The 1,892-nt window shown below is 34.7% G+C and overlaps 1 protein-coding gene across 3 annotated transcripts in view; it reads left to right on the plus strand.

Moving 5' to 3' along the window:
- The window catches only part of PRKDC (protein kinase, DNA-activated, catalytic subunit), a 229,719-nt gene that overhangs the window by 5,788 nt on the left and 222,039 nt on the right, over positions 1–1,892 (plus strand). For all 3 annotated transcript variants that reach the window (XM_019661296.1, XM_019661297.1, XM_019661298.1), the window contains exons 5-7: positions 415–523; positions 999–1,111; positions 1,199–1,298. In XM_019661296.1, coding sequence (XP_019516841.1) covers positions 415–523; positions 999–1,111; positions 1,199–1,298 — 322 coding nt within the window. The remainder of the gene's footprint in view (positions 1–414; positions 524–998; positions 1,112–1,198; positions 1,299–1,892) is intronic.

Here is a 1,892-nt window from a genome sequence, read left to right on the forward strand (position 1 = left end):
TTTTTTTTTTTAAAACCTTATTACGGGGATGGCTCTGTATGTTTTGTTTAAGCGGTCACTGGGACTCACTCTTACCTGTATCTCTCTCTTAGAAGCATCTCCATTTTTGAATTATTTTGGGTCTTGTTGTTCCTTGTCCTAAGCACATCCAAGAGAATGGTTCTACTCGTTATTGGTTTCTTGGGAAAGTAAAATTAAATTTACACCCTCTTCCCCTTTGTAAACCCTGTTTCCTCCCACCACCCACCTCACCCTCTACCTCCCAAATAATCTGGCTAGATAAGATCCCGAAAGACCAAACATAAATCCCCTAGAGACACATGATTCTGGAACATTGCTGTATACAGACTCACTTAGGTAGATAATGCTTTTTCATTATTTTCATCTTTAGACTGATAATTTGTATTTTTTTAGTTACTTCAAATTTTGAGAAGTTCTAGACTCATGGATCAATTCAGAGTTGGAGAATTATTTAACAAATTCTATGAAGAACTTGCATTGAAAACAAGAATACCAGATACAGGTGAGATGCATTTAAATGTTATTTTAAAATATTTTAACATTAAGAAAATTAGTAGTTAAAACTTATGTTTTTCTCTACCAAGGTATTTATGTTTTACAGATGAATCCTTTTTGCTGAAAATAAGCCAAAATGGAACCAAACAGAAACAATGTGTGACGACGTCTGCTTACACAAATTTTAATGTTTACATAACGATTTCTTTAAATATAAATCTCATACCACATGTCAGGTGTAATTTAGTTTATAATACTAAATTTGCATAAAAGTTATCAGGAAAGATTTCAATATATAAAACTAGATATTTTGTATGTCTTATTGTGACATTACTTTTGAACTAAACATCATCTCATTTTCTTTTTGTATTTTAATTTTAATTTTTATATATTCAGGTGCTCATTTTCTTATTTATACATTTTTTGTTTATTTAATTTATTTAAATGTAATTTTAGGACTTTACCTAACACTTATTTTTCAGTCTTAGAAAAAATATATGAGCTCCTAGGAGTATTAGGGGAAGTTCATCCTACTGAGATGATAAATAATTCGGAAAAACTGTTCCGGGCTTTTTTGGGCGAACTTAAGACCCAGGTATGATATACTTTATAATACTGTGCTTCCATAGGTTTGGTTGTATTTTTCTTTTTTAATGGTATCTTCTTAAAACTTGCCTTTTAGATGACATCAACAGTAAGAGAGCCCAAACTACCTGTTGTGGCAGGATGTCTGAAGGGATTGTCATCACTTATGTGTAACTTCACTAAGTCAATGGAAGAAGGTATTGCTTGATTCCACTTGATTTTCTTTTTTTATTCTAAAACTATAGACCTAAATGAATTGCCTATTTATTTTTTGGACTTTTGAACCAATTTTGGACTCACCTGCAGTTGTGAGAAATAATACAGAGATTCCATGTGTCCTTCATCCAGCTTTTGCTAAGATACAGTATAGTAGCACAACCAGGATATTGACATTGATAAAATCTACCGATCTGACTCAGATTTTGCTAGGTTTTTGTGCATACCTTTGTATGTGTGTGTATTTACTTCTGTGAAATTTTATCATGTGTAGATCTCTGTATGCACCACCACAGTCAAGATAGTGAATAGTCCATCACCACAAGGATCCTTCCCGCTAACCTTTTATAGCCACATTCATCTCTCTTTCTCCCCCGTCCTGCGCCCACTACTGACCTATCTCCATCTCGAATTTTGTCATTTCAAGGTTACCGTATTTGCGGGCGTATAAGACGATTTTTTGGCCCTGAAAAATATGCCTCCAAGTGGGGGGTCATCTTATACGCCAGGTACACTTCAGATAGACTGCCCATAGTGCTTGCCCCGTGCCATAGTGGCCTCCCGATGCCCGCCCA

Source organism: Hipposideros armiger, unplaced genomic scaffold, assembly GCF_001890085.2.
Source record: "Hipposideros armiger isolate ML-2016 unplaced genomic scaffold, ASM189008v1 scaffold_343, whole genome shotgun sequence".
In the NCBI taxonomy this organism is placed as follows: Eukaryota; Metazoa; Chordata; class Mammalia; order Chiroptera; family Hipposideridae; genus Hipposideros; species Hipposideros armiger.